The sequence below is a fragment of the Hippichthys cyanospilos genome, chromosome 3 (assembly GCF_059441005.1).
Source record: "Hippichthys cyanospilos isolate Australia breed blue-spotted pipefish chromosome 3, RoL_Hcya_1.0, whole genome shotgun sequence".
NCBI lineage: Eukaryota > Metazoa > Chordata > Actinopteri > Syngnathiformes > Syngnathidae > Hippichthys > Hippichthys cyanospilos.
In genome coordinates this window covers 6219001-6231880 of record NC_142371.1, presented here as the reverse complement: position 1 = coordinate 6231880, position 12880 = coordinate 6219001, and the positions used below count along the sequence as shown (strand labels likewise).

General features: G+C 37.4%; 1 protein-coding gene across 1 annotated transcript in view; it reads left to right on the top strand.

Moving 5' to 3' along the window:
• Positions 1-11974, top strand: part of LOC148425610 (lysophosphatidylcholine acyltransferase 1) — a 28772-nt gene extending 16798 nt beyond the window's left edge. Inside the window, exons 5-14 of the mRNA XM_088409572.1 lie at positions 2503-2563; positions 4388-4446; positions 5090-5124; positions 5280-5334; positions 5423-5505; positions 7202-7327; positions 7537-7690; positions 7807-7905; positions 8427-8568; positions 8751-11974. Coding sequence (XP_088265698.1) covers positions 2503-2563; positions 4388-4446; positions 5090-5124; positions 5280-5334; positions 5423-5505; positions 7202-7327; positions 7537-7690; positions 7807-7905; positions 8427-8568; positions 8751-8971 — 1035 coding nt within the window. The 3' untranslated portion in view covers positions 8972-11974. The remainder of the gene's footprint in view (positions 1-2502; positions 2564-4387; positions 4447-5089; positions 5125-5279; positions 5335-5422; positions 5506-7201; positions 7328-7536; positions 7691-7806; positions 7906-8426; positions 8569-8750) is intronic.
• Positions 11975-12880: the final 906 nt, after the last annotated feature.

The window sequence follows — 12880 nt, the reverse complement described above, 5'->3', positions numbered from 1 at the left end:
GTCAACACGGCGAAGTAGATATGCTATTGGTCTTACAGTGTCACAGTAACTCTTTCAGTCAGGGTGCTAATCACGGAGATACTAAAACATCATCCTCTTATTTCTTCCTTTACCGCTGCTAGTAATTTTGGAAGCTATGTCTAACAGATAAAGTTTGCAAAGTCTTCACAACATTCCTCCCTTCCGTTTTTCACTCATTTTCTCTCCTTCCTTCCATCCCAACCAGCTGTGCCATCAAGCTAGATAAAGGCGTTCGGCCAATAGCATATCGGCACTTCTGTGATTGACGTGTGACGCCGGCCAATAGCATCTCCGTGAGTGAGACCGGGTGACCTTAATCGACCAATATCATATTGGCATCTCCGTGACTGACTGATACTTATTCGCACTTTTTTTAAACGGTTGGAATGTATTGACAATTAATTTAAAAAAAAAAAAAACACATTTAAACCAATGACAATTCTTTGTCCTGCAATCTGCACATTTAATTTCATGTCAGCTGTTTTTCCCTTTAGCTGTACAAACACTACACTTAAATGGTAATATATTTACACACCGTGACTGAGACAGTCACTGTGACGTTGTAAGACCAATAGCGTTCACGTTACTGCCACAAGTATCTACTGAAGGTTTAAATGACGCATCTGCTGATTTTGTTGACGCAGTTAAGCGAGAAACATATTCACATACTTTATGGCCGGCATGTCGGATTGCTCGTAAGGCGAAAGGTTTGTTCGTAAGTGGGGGACAAAAATCTCCGTGATCCACGCTCGTAAGGCGAATTGTTCGTAAATCGGGGTGTTCGTAAGCCGGGGGCCGACTGTATATATGTGTGTATATATATATATATATATATATATACAGTCAGCCCCCGGTTTACAAACACCCTCTTTTACGAACATTTCGACTTATGAGCGTGGACCGCGGAGTTTTTTGTCCCCCACTTACGCACAAACCTTCCGTCTTACGGTCCATTGTGTCTTCCATTGTGTTAGTACATTTATTTTCGCTTGGCTACGTCAACTAATTTAGAAGTTGACGCTCTTCACGGCTACGTCGAACGCTATTGCTCTGCAATGTCACAGTCACTGTCTCAGTCACGGCGTCAGTCACGGAGATGCTATTGGCCGAAGGAATGTTGTGAAGACTTTGCAAACTTTATCTGTTAGACATGGCTTCTGAAATTGCAAGTGGCGGTAAAGGAAGAATTAAGAGGATGATGACAATAGAAACCAAGCATGAGATAATAAAAAAATACGGACCTCGCTCGACAACAAAATGGAGAGGCTTCTTCTATTATGGATTAAAGAGAAGGAAATCGCCGGTGATATGTTATAATTTGAGAAAAGTTCTTGTTTAAGAAAATAAATAAATAAATTCTACAGGTTGGTCTCTGCTCACCTCCGTCTCCACTCGTCTCAAATCACGTCGCTCCAGAGGAAAATGTCATTTATCCTTTGTGTATCCATGTTAATTTAATTAACTGCACTGCAAAGTAGATTATGGTATTAATTTTAAATGTGAGTGTATATTCGTGATGGTTATAACTATGATTTCACCACGCTTTGCCAGTCATTGTGTACGTACAATTGACTTCGCTTTGGTACATCAACGAAATCATCTGCTCACGCACAACACGGTAATGCTGATATGCTATTGCTCTTACAATGTCACAGTCACTGTTTCAGTCACGTTGTCAGTGACGGAAATGCCGATATGCTATTGGTCGAACGCCTTCGTCTAGCTTGATGGCACAGCTGGTCGGGACGGAAGGAAGGAGAGAAAATCAGTCAAAAACGGAAGGAAGGAATGTTGTTAAGACTTCGCAAACTTTATCTGTTAGACATGGCTTCTAAAATTGCTAGTGGCGGTAAAGGAAGAAGTAAGAGGATGATGACAATAGAAACGAAGCAGGAGATAATTAAAAAAAAAAAAAAATACGAAGGAGGCGCACGCATGGCTTGTGAGTATGGCCGTAACCACTCGGCAATCTTCCAAGGGCAAGACTTTCCTTGCCGGGGGACGGACCTCGATCAACAACAAAATTGAGAGGCTTCTTCTATTATGGATTAAAGAAAAGGAAATCGTCGGTGATAAGTTCTAGTTTGAGAAAAGTTGCCTTTTAAGAAAATAAATAAATAAATTCTGCGGGTTGGTCTCTGCTCCCCTCCGCCTCCACCCAGCTCAAGTCACGTCGCCCCAAAGGTAAATGTCATTTTTCCTTTGTATATGTTATTTAATTTAACTGTACAGTAGATTATGTTACTCATTTTTAATATGTGTATAAAGTCGTGATGTTTTTACCTAAGGTTTTTGCGCGCGTTGCACGCATTCACGAATTAACATGGGTTTGGATTGCCCGTTATACGAGCAGTTCAAGTTACGAGCGTAGCCGCTGAACGGATTAAGTTTGTAACACGGGGGCCCACTATATGAATATTTTTGTATGAATTTTGCACCCTTTACTCCCAATTTTTTTACATCTGCAATTCTTTCATTCAGATAATGATTTTTCCAGAAGGAACCTGTACTAATAGATCCTGCCTAATCACCTTTAAACCAGGTAAATTAGTTAACATTTTTCTTGTCCAGCCTTATTTCAGATTTAAATGTATGTGAGCACAGTAATAATGATTGTCCACATTGGTTTTTCAATCACCACATTTTTCAGACTAAAAGTCCCACCAGTGTGTGTGTGTGTGTGTGTGTGTATATATATATAGATTTCAATCACCACATTTTTCAGACTAAAAGTCCCACCAGTGTGTGTGTGTGTGTGTGTGTGTGTATATATATATATATAGACCAATTTTCTCCACATATCTGTGTTTGAATAAAATTATTATGAATGTGAAATAACATCATTTCTCGAACATGGCTCAAGATGATCAAATATACCTCTAATTCAATACAGTATACATTGTTTTGGAGTGTTTGCACAGAACATCGCAAAAGTGCACTTTCGTCAAACACTGCCAAATTGCCTCTTTGTTGTCAACAACAACGCTACATGGCTCAATTTTTTTCGGCGGACTTTGACGCGTTATGAAAAGGAAAAGACAGCTTGGCTTGTCCGTTCAAGTCAAAAATGTGAGAGCGGTGGCACGCGTGGATGTCAGCAGGTGGTGGGAGAAACACAGCAAAGGACAACCGATCCACTCTCTGATCTCGCCACAGTCGTCACTTAGGGAAAGAAAATTTCAGCAAAGCATTTTTGGAGACTCCCTTTTCAAACAAATTGGACGGGTCTGATGACTACCTGTGAAAAAATAACGAGGATGTTTGAACAAATGACAAGGATGAAGAAGAGCGTTCGGGACTTATATCTCTATACTGAAATGGGAGGAGCTATTTGGCGTGTCAGCTAGTGATAATGACTTTTAGACAAATTAATATTCAGCTGAGTCAAAAAAAAATAAAGCATTGAAATTTCAAATCTATTTATTGCTGCAACATCATTTTCACCATTTGCATTTACGTGCATGCATGGATTTCCTTGCAGTCTTGTCCCGCCCTCCTTATAACTGCAACAGTATGATATTTGATATACAATTTAGAAATGCTTCTTAAAAAACAGTAATTGTGTCATTTTAATAACACACATTTTGTGTTTTAATTGGACATGCAATATCTATGCAACCACTAAAGTCAGGGGTGGAATTATAATCACATTTTTGTAAAGTTCATCCAAATTGCAGTAAAAAATGGAGGGGTCATATATCAATACCAATTGTTCCATAAGTTGACACATTGAACAGATAACACTCATTTTATTTAACGGTGGATTGTCTCCTCGTGGCTAGCAAAAATAAATAAACGGCAATAAGCCTCACTGGACTATATAAACTTCAGGGCTCAATTCCTGAGAAAAAAAGGTGTGGCTTATAGCCCAAAAAATATGGTATCATGCTATAAAAACATGATTGCGCTTGAACATGATTGAACCGTTATCTAAAGTGTGTTCATTTTGTTCTTTTAGGGGCCTTCATCCCAGCAGTTTTTGTGTTCACATTTTGTGTTTTAATTGGACATGCAATATCTATGCAACCACTAAAGTCAGGGGTGGAATTATAATCACATTTTTGTAAAGTTCATCCAAATTGCAGTAAAAAATGGAGGGGTCATATATCAATACCAATTGTTCCATAAGTTGACACATTGAACAGATAACACTCATTTTATTTAACGGTGGATTGTCTCCTCGTGGCTAGCAAAAATAAATAAACGGCAATAAGCCTCACTGGACTATATAAACTTCAGGGCTCAATTCCTGAGAAAAAAAGGTGTGGCTTATAGCCCAAAAAATATGGTATCATGCTATAAAAACATGATTGCGCTTGAACATGATTGAACCGTTATCTAAAGTGTGTTCATTTTGTTCTTTTAGGGGCCTTCATCCCAGCAGTACCAGTCCAGCCGGTTGTGATAAGATACCCAAACAAACTGGTATGAGTGTTTGACCCTTGATTATGTTAGTATGAAGGCTGAAATTTTTTTTAAAAAATAATCATATTCCAATGTGTTTTTGTTTTTTTGTTTTTTTATTCACAGAACTTAAGTTGATACAGCCTCCCTCCAAAATGTTTTTTTTTTTTTAATCACTGCGTTTAAGTTGTTACAGCCTCATTCAAAATTCCAAAATTTTTGAATCCAAAATTCAGTTGATTGGACATGATTTGGAAAGGCATATGTCTATAAAAGAATTATATAGCAAATACTTCATGGCACAGTATTTTCATTTAGATTTTTCAAATATGAGAACAAAAATCTTATTTAGTACGCCAACATAATTACTTTGCTAGAATTTTTTCATGACCATGTCTCATGTATACATTTTGTATCTCACTTCTATGCTTTAAAAAATAATTGGATATGTACATTATGATTTTAACTAATTTCTGGTATTGCCCTGTCAATTTGATATGGTTCCTATTATAAAGAATCTGTTATATAAAGTGTTACCAGAGACCTCTGGTGGCCATTTTAGGCAATGCACAATCAAATAACAATATTGAACTGTGTAGCAAACTGTATAACTACATTGAAATGTATGTTCCTATTATTTACTTGTCTAATTTGTCTTGTGAAGGATACAATCACATGGACATGGCAAGGTCCTGGAGCGTAAGTATTTTGCTTTCACTCTGCTACTGTACAGTACAGTACTTGTAGTACAATACTTCAAATTAGTGTTGTTACTTTTAGACTATCTAAAAATAACTGCAACATGTGCACCTACACTGCAACCAAGTTTTTTTTTTTCTTTCTTTTTAATGCAGGCTTAAGATATTGTGGTTGACACTATGCCAGCTACACAATGTATTTGAGATAGAGGTAAGTGTGTACAGCAGTTTTCATCGTCATTGTGTATAAATCCCAGATCTCGGGAATGTAAGTGGAGTTCTATTTGTTGATTCTGCAGTTTCTTCCCATCTACACTCCATCTGAGGAAGAGAAAACAAATCCTGCTCTCTTTGCAAACAATGTGAGGAATGTCATGGCCCAGTAAGTTTTGAATACATGTATTTTTAAAGTGTTGTTTTGTAGTATTTTGTCTATGTAGTGTGGTGTTTTTTTTTTTTTGTTTTTTTTTTTTGGAGCAGCAATTTCCCTAATCGTTGTCTTCATATACGGAGCAACATATTCATTTTTACAAAATATTTTTTTCAGGTTAATCTTGGGAAAATTTAGCGATCGTTCTATTAAATAATAAAAAGATAAAGAAATAAGGGAGGTTGATTGTAAAGCTGCAGCGATCTAATATTTCATATTTGAGTGTCCAGCTGAAAATTATATAAAATAATTGTAGATTCAGAACAATATTTTTACTGACTACATTTCGCTTTATAACAAACACATGGGTTTTATTTGGTTTATATTTCTTAAATTTACATTGTGCGTTACAACAAACTTTCAAAAAAATTGTTTGCTGTAAAACATTTTCAGTGGGGCAGTTTCCAGCTAATATAAAATAAAGTTTAAACAGTGTTTCTTGTATCGAAAACATAAGGTATTAACAGAGGTGCCCACATTTATTTTTCCTGGGTTAGTCACAGGAGTACCAAGACAAAGTATTTGGTACGTACCATTTCTTTCATTAAATACAGTCTTCCTAAATACAGCGTCATGTACGCTGTACCTAGCAAGCTGTCCCGCCAGCAAGAGTCCCAGAAAGCGTGTGGGATTTTCCTTCTGAAGATACCACTCACAAAGTAAAACCTTATTGAAAAAGTATTCTTAAAGAAAATAGTGTAATAGTGTAAATACTGAACTGATAAGTCAAAAACATATTAAAATATTAAAACGTTATGAATTATTTTGCTAATGTTATTTTTGTATTCATTTAAAACTTTTAAAGTAAATATACGAAAGGTGTGAAGCGAGGTAACACCAGTGACCAAATCGCTAATGTTCTGTATGCCATGTTTTGTTTTTATCTTGTGCACACATCACAAATTCTGTATGAGATTATACACAGATATGTACTGGTGTATCAGGATTGACAGGGATGAGCATCTTGTTTGTTAGTGTAGCGTGTCATGCGTGAGCTGTTCCAAACACGTTGCGTTAGACGGGAAGGAAACACAGCACTTTTACTTCTTTGGGAGCGGAACAGCCAACAACTGCTTATTCCACCACTCACGTCATCACCCCAGGACACCTCCCTTATATGCAGAGCCTACATTAGCAATAACTTGTGCTACATTCACATGCTTTTTTTTTTTCATATTCGTCAAGTAAAGGATGACTGAAAATTAGCTGGGGGTATGAGCGGTAAATCTTGCACCACATTTAAGTGTGCTTCAAGCCATGGTACATCTTGGAGCCACTTTTCAAAAAAGAAAAAAAAAGAACAAAACATTTGTACAGCTTAGGTTCAGTTGTCATGGATGAGAGTAGGTAGATACGCAGAAGTGCACAGGGACGCACGCCATGTTACGCATCGGTGATTTCTATCGCGCATGCGTACCTGCGTAGGCTGGGCATTATATAATGAAGGCTTTACCAATCCTTTGGCAATTTCATGTGAGCTGCTAGGATTTTTGTCTGTCTAGAAATAATAAATAGAAAGTCTTTTGTTTGATTAAATGTTTGTTACTGTACCTCAACCATAACCCTTTGCGGGCATGACAGGCATGCACTGAAATGTATTTTTGGGAGTCGTCCAAACTTTAACATGCCATTGCCTTCACTGTCACAGAGCCCTTGGGGTCCCCATCACTGATTATTCATTTGAGGACTGCCAGCTCGCCATGGCAGAAGGCCTTTTGAGACTGCCCGTTGACACCTGCCTGTTGGAGTTTGCCAGACTTGTCAGGAGACTGGGGTAAGTCATCCAAATCTCACATGATGGTAAATAGATCTTTATTTATGTTGTTCTTGCTGTTGTCACTTATCTTTTCGAAGCAATACTCCAATCGTCTCGCTTTTAAAGTTACAAAATAAAGTGCTACAACTATCTGACTCGTGTGAAATTCTGTGCTACAAGCATTTCCTAATGTTACCAACCATACGTTTAATGATCCTCTCTCACAGTCTTAAACCTCAAAACCCTGAAAAGGTGCTGCAGGATTATGGGAACAGATCCAGGAAAATGGGAGGAGAGAAGCTCTGCTTGGATGTCTTTGCTCAGTTCTTGGATGTGCCCGTTTCAGATATGTTACGGGACACGTTTTGTCTTTTTGATGAGGTTAGTCTTAAGCTTTGAAGTATGAACAGTGCATTAGGTTGACAAAAATAAAACGGATGGATGTGGTCACGGTCACGCCTTTTCATCTGTATAATTCGGTATAACCTTTTTTCCAGCATGAAGACAATAGCATGGATATCAGAGAATATGTGATAGCCTTATCTGTCGTATGCAGGCCTTCTAAAAGTCTGGAAACACTGAAATTAGCCTTCAAGGTAAGTTCTGGTTTAAGCTTTAACCCAAGCTAAGCGCAGAGTTGAATTTTGTTCATAATTTTGTGTGATCACATGCATTACAGTCATGTTTCATCCACATGAATATGATTGTATTTTGTGCAATATGTAGTACATGTTGATTTAATGTGGTGTAAATAAACATGACAGTAAAGAAAACACATTGAATGGGAAGGTGTCTCTAAACATTTGGCTTTTATGTTGTACTTTACTCAGATTTAACTCGTTTTATATTGTGTAACTGCTTTGAAATAAACTTGAGTAAATTCAATGTAAAACCTTTTTTCTGTGGTTGTTGGATTTTCAAACCACATTCAATATTTGAAACAAAATGTTTTGTAAAGTTAATCTACAGACACCTACTCACCTTCTCCCCTTTAATTCTATAATCATAGAGTAAGTCAAGTAGGTGACAACATTGTTTCATGACCATCAACTCATTGTACATAATATTCTGTTTATAATGCAAGTTTGTAGATGTTTGAGATGTTTTTATGTTGAAGATGTTTGAGGCCGAGGAGGATGGCGCTATCACAGAGAGGGAGTTGGCAACTATCCTGAAAACTGCTTTGGGAGTGACGCATCTCAGTGTAACCTGCTTATTTGCTGCCATTGACAGAGAAGACACAGGGAAGATCACATTTGGTGAGAAAAGGAACCATTTTTGAACCCCCTAAAAAACAGGAGCTCTTTTGGCTTCACAAGAAAAGTGTACCGCACTGATTAAAAAATAAGAAAGCATTTTTCAGCATTTGTTAATATACAGCAGTGGTCATCTGAAAGGTTTTCTGCTGTTTTGTCTTATCTCCCTCTTGTGGTATTTGCAGAAAATTTCAGGAGTTTTGTGGAAGAACGCTTGGATTTTGCAGAGGAATACCTGTACCCTGAAAATGTTGGCCTCCTCAGTGAAACCTCAACAAAGTCAAAACTGCCTCTTCACAATGCGCATGACACTGCCAACGCCAAAACAACTAACGGCATATGCCCCGATTTCAGCCCCAATGATCTTGACAGCACAAAACATGGACTCCTCAAGAAACACAATTAAGAGATAAGGGTGCGCTTGTAGAACGACAAACACCTCTCCTGGTGAGAGGTTCTTATGTGATGCATGCTTGGTAAAAATGGTTGCATTTTTTTGTTTGTTTACTTGAAGGGACTATATTTCCGTAACTGCAAAAGAGACATTTAACTTTTGCTAGTATTATATCAAGATGGTTTTCTTAAGTAGCGTTCTACACGATAGCAGTTGTATGGTTGTTACTTTTTTTTGTAGCAAGGGTTGTCAGAAGGCCGTTCTTTGGCTTTTTCCCATACAATGCATAAAATACTTGAAGGGCACTTATTAAAAGTTGGGGCAATTTTTGTTTGTTTCTCTCGCTCTCTCTCTCTCTCCCTCTCTCTTCCTCAGCTGCATTTTTGAAGAGGCCGTGCATGTTTATCGCAAGAGGAAATCAAGCCTTGACAATGAAAAGAAAGACATTTGGGAAAACGAGTTTCAAATTTATATATTTTTCTCCCTTTTATTTTTTATGGTAGCTGCCTTTTGGCTAGAGAGTGGCTGTGTACACATGGCATTTTAGGCAGTATTGAGAATTATTTACATAACAAAGGTCCACCCGAGTTTACCGGTGACAATTGTACAACTTGAAGCAATTTTGCTGCTTCAAGCTAAATTTGAGGTATTTTCGGGTCTCTTGAGTTGATGACATTTTTGCTATGAGCTTATTAAATACATATATTTATACAAAATTTTTGATTTAGCTCAGGGTTCAGTAACAAAAATGACATATATACTTGTATGATGTCATCATTTTTTTACTTCAGGATTTGAGCACGTCTTTACTTTGTATAACATCAGTACTGTTCTTGCTCACTTGCATTCATCTTTCTCTTGTTAAAATGACACAATGTGGACCAAAAATGTGCTTGGTGATTATGTCACCCGCTATGTCTGTACTGTCCCTTTCAGTCGGTGGTGGACCGGCTTTAAAACAGAAAAGCGGGGTGTTTGGGTGTGGCCGTTGAAAGCACATCTTGTTTTGGTGGCTTAGGCGGATTTTATACCAAACGTGTCATTCCAAATTCCCTTTCTGCCTTGCATTGCCATATGACCATTCCGATTCAATTCAGAGCATACATAGGCTACAATCACTACATCAAAGGAAAAAAAAGTATGCTGAAGACTTATTTTTGTATAAAGTCCTAGAACAATGACGTGCTGCCCTCAGCTACTTAAGGCCACGTGTGCAAACAGCCTGAAAGCATAATGCAATGATCGTTTTGGCCACTGCCCAAAAAGTGAACAATTATTTTGTATTTATTTCCTTGTTTTTGTGTTTAAAAATATAAAAGGGATGTTAACACCACTCTTGAACAAGTTTGACTCAGAGGGATTGTGTTTCCATAAGACTAAAAAATAGTGTTGATCCCTTTTGTATTAGACCACTGTCTATAGATTATGCCTGCATGTTTGTCTGTTACAGCTTTTGGTAAAGCATTATTCCACTTTTTAAGCCTTTCAAGGAGTTCTGTTATGTACAGTATTTTGAATATTCCAAATGCAGGGCATTTTGTGAATCTTTAATATACGTATATGATGTTTGTTTTTTTTCTTCAGTATTTTATCTTATGAATATGAATACAGTCTTTGTGATCTCCGCAGACTGTATTCTTGATTTAAAAAAAAAAAAAAAATGAGCCACAGTTTTCCCTCTTCAACCTATAATTCAAAGCAGTGTTTTTCAAGCAGTCTGAAGTCTGGCTATTTTATCCTTATTCTTAGTTGACTGCTCCCAACCGAAATGCAGATTTTGTAGGGGAACCGATAGCCTTGAATATAATGTTTATGCTTGATAAGAGAATGTATAGACAATCTTGTCACAATCAGAAGCAACTCCAAGCAAACTGAAATCTTTGTTTAAAAACGAATCGTACATTTTGAAACTTTGGACTTAACCCTTTTCTTGAGGTTAGGTGTTGAGCTAGACTTACTGTGAGTGTAAAAATGTCAGGCCTTGAGGTGACATGCACCGCATGACAGGCCGCAAGACACAAACCCTCCATAGTATGCACATTCAGATCAAATGTTGAAACTGAATCACAATACTTGTAGTATTGCTTTCTCTTCATTTTTTTTAGAGTATGTTTGCATCTGTTCTTGCACTTTAGTTTTCTTTATTTTGGTCACACAAAACATGTTTACTTTTTTACCAGCAATAGTTTCCCTATTATGAACGACAAAACGTTTATAAGAAACTGCACCATTCCTCCCCTGGATTTTAGACAAACTTGGTCTAATTTGAATGCCTGCAATCCAATTTTTAGGCTGACCTTTCTGCTTTGTCTTGGATTGTGGACCGTTTACAGCATGAGAATGAATGACTTTGCAAACTTGGAAACATTCAAACAGATTAGAATGAACAGGATATGCTTGCACTACACAGTGGAAAAGTATTTGAATGTTAATGTGTGTTTAATTACACAATCTTCATGTAAATGTGAAGGAATCCATATTTGTGCATTCAGAGTGGAAACATGACTGTGAAATACTACTCAAACTTAATGGCAAGGACTTAACCTTGACTCAACGGTTTTAAATCACAAAAAGTACCTTTTTTTTATTTATTTCATGTTACAAATGTCAAAAGAATGGTAATGAAAACATGTTTATGTCAGTACATCTGTAACAGACCCTGTATACATTTACGGTTTTATTGCTGCATTTTTCATCATGCTGTCCCTCTGAATATCTTGTATTTATGCTGCTTGCCACAAACGGTTTGTCCATCATTGAGCTGAAGAAGAAAGATGCCGTGTACTCTTGAAAGAGCGATATTGTCTTTCTGATGGTTCTTTGCTCATGGACTGTTAACAACTGTTTCCTCTGTAGCTTTACTTCACCTCTTTTTCTATACTCAAGGTTTGTTTTAGAAATGTGATTTGATGAGGAGTCATTATTGCGAGCTAGTTTGCATTTGTCTATTAAGGACTGTTATGATGCAACTTGTTAATGTGACTCTTTGGAGTTAATTAAAAAAACACACACACACACATAAAAGAACCTGTCTGTCTTTCATAAGGGTGCTTGAGAAAAATGTGCTTATGATGGAGCAAATAATATGACCGGTTTAAAGTTGAGGTCGACACAGTACTGCAAAAAGTGCCGGACCAAATACAGGAAAAAGATTTGAACAAAATTAGGCAAACGTTCTTGTTTTAAACATAAAAAAAAAAATAAATAAATAATGTGCCAATGGGGTAAGAATTTCATTCAAGACTTTTTTTGTCAAATGTTAAATTTAAGCAAATAATTGCAGCAATGCATCGGTGTCTTGCTGTAAATGTTAAATACAATGCTTTTACTTTATTTATGTATATATATGCGTGTGTGTGTGTGTGTGTGTGTGTGTGTGTGTGCAGGCATGTCGACCCCCCCCCCCCCCCCCCCCCCCCCCCTTCCCCACTGGGTTTCTCAGCAGGTAATTTAGAAGTTTGTGTTTTGGGGCAACATTCCAATTTTCTAAATGGTGACAGTGGCCTCAATACACAAGGAATGTGTCCCCATTCCTTACATTTGTCTCCACATTTTTCACACTCGTGTATTGAACATGATCTGATTGGATGGGTATGTCAGTAACTTGATCAGTCCCGAACTAAATGGTCATCATGTACTGTACTGTCATTAAAAAAAATCTAAAGCATTTTAAATGTTTCTTACAGTCCGAAAAATACTATATCAATGAAGGAAGGATCCCTTGCAAATGAATGTAATTGCATTCTCTGTGCTAATGGGGTAAACATTTAAGTCCCTTTTTGATGCCACTTGGTGTCCTGCCTCATTTCATCTGCCATTTCTATTTCTCGTGTCCCTCTCCCTTCACCTCTTGTCTTGCTCTTTTCCTCCTCCTCTGCCCTTCGTCTCTGGGTCACAGCTGTTGCATTTATGAAAACAACC